This window comes from Sinocyclocheilus anshuiensis, unplaced genomic scaffold (assembly GCF_001515605.1).
Source record: "Sinocyclocheilus anshuiensis isolate Anshui unplaced genomic scaffold, SAMN03320099.WGS_v1.1 scaffold283, whole genome shotgun sequence".
Taxonomy (NCBI): domain Eukaryota; kingdom Metazoa; phylum Chordata; class Actinopteri; order Cypriniformes; family Cyprinidae; genus Sinocyclocheilus; species Sinocyclocheilus anshuiensis.
Genome location: NW_015549605.1, coordinates 2,246,994 through 2,248,449, shown reverse-complemented (window position 1 = coordinate 2,248,449; position 1,456 = coordinate 2,246,994). Strand labels below are relative to the sequence as shown.

General features: G+C 37.0%; 2 protein-coding genes across 4 annotated transcripts in view; one reads left to right on the top strand and one right to left on the bottom strand.

The window, feature by feature from the left end:
- The window catches only part of LOC107658859 (ADP-sugar pyrophosphatase-like), a 73,359-nt gene that overhangs the window by 49,608 nt on the left and 22,295 nt on the right, over positions 1–1,456 (bottom strand). The gene's annotated exons all lie outside the window — the stretch shown is intronic.
- Positions 1–1,456, top strand: part of camk1da (calcium/calmodulin-dependent protein kinase 1Da) — a 57,255-nt gene that overhangs the window by 39,226 nt on the left and 16,573 nt on the right. For all 3 annotated transcript variants that reach the window (XM_016447535.1, XM_016447537.1, XM_016447536.1), the window contains exon 3: positions 282–356. In XM_016447535.1, coding sequence (XP_016303021.1) covers positions 282–356 — 75 coding nt within the window. The remainder of the gene's footprint in view (positions 1–281; positions 357–1,456) is intronic.

Below are 1,456 nucleotides of genomic sequence, written 5' to 3'. Positions count from 1 at the left end.
AGATTTATTTTTAGCAATTTTATCCGTTTTACACAAAATTGTCTCCTTTTATAATAATAATTAATTAATTATTATATTTTAAATGTAATTTTTTTTTGCAATTTATACATTTTTTACTGTTTTACACCATTTGAATACAGTATACATAAATATTCACAAAAAGACCATTTTTATGCCATGTTTCCATTCAGATGAAAAGATAAACATTGTTATACAGTATGTCTCTGATTTGAATACATATCTGTGCATTTAAATTGAGCTTTATGCATTTTGTTTTGCAGAATTAAGCATGAGAACATAGTGGCGTTGGAGGACATCTATGAAAGCTCCAATCACCTCTACCTAATAATGCAGCTGTGAGTATGTGCGACGCTTACACAGTTACCCACAATGCACAATGTGCTCATGTCTTCCTGTTCATTCTGTGGACATTTTAACAAACAAATACCCAGTTATTTGCTTGTGTATGTACAAATATTTGGGGTTGGTAAGATGCTGTGGAAACCATGATACTATTTTTTTCAGGATTCTTTGATGAATACATATTTCATTTATTTGAAACAGAAATCTTTTGAAATATCAAATGTCTTTACTGTCCCTTTTGATGGTGTCTGTGGTCCATGATTTTCAGCCATTTCAGAACTGAGAGAACTATGACTTTAACATATTACCGCCCACATCGTCATCTCCTTATCAGTATTCAGCAACCCAGCGGGGGCGTCGCTAACTCATTTCACATGCGAAGAGGTTAGCCCATCAAAACGGAGGTCATTTACATATTGAAGTCTTAAAAGTACAGTAACGAAAAAGGTTTGGTTCTAAGAGTCAAAGAGAAGGTGGAAAGTGATCATGTAAAACTAAATTACCACAAGAAACCTTGACAGACATTTAAGAACAGCTCTGTTGCTCATCTTTATGTAATCCTCAGACATTTCTGTGCTTAAAAACGCTGTATTTTGTGTTTTTACTCTTTGATTAAACAGCAGTTGACAGTCTGACCTCTTGCTCAAGTATTAAAGTGACTTCTGTACCGTCCTTCACTTCAGCTCTGTTTCGATGAGCTTAATGTTCTGACACATGAATGCACAAAAATTAATCTGTAAAGCGATAAGAAAATAGGATGGCACAGTGGGCCACGACCCAGATCACAGCGAACTGGAAGATGAAGAATGTCGATCTGGACAGAGAGGAAGAGAGAGGGTGGCAGTCTGGTGAGTTGGCTGAGCGCTGCTGTATGCTGACGTAGAAGCATTGCGTAACATCGGTGATGGTTAGCAGAATGTGCATGTCTGTCCAGCACTGCAATCACACACACACACACACACGCACACCTTAATGTAAGGGGAGCATGTAGTGTGTGTATCCTATGCATTTAAAGAGAAAAAATGAGCCCTCTCTCGCTATTAAATAAATATATAGCCTGAAACATGATTTCCTGCATCAGAGCAGTGTGTGT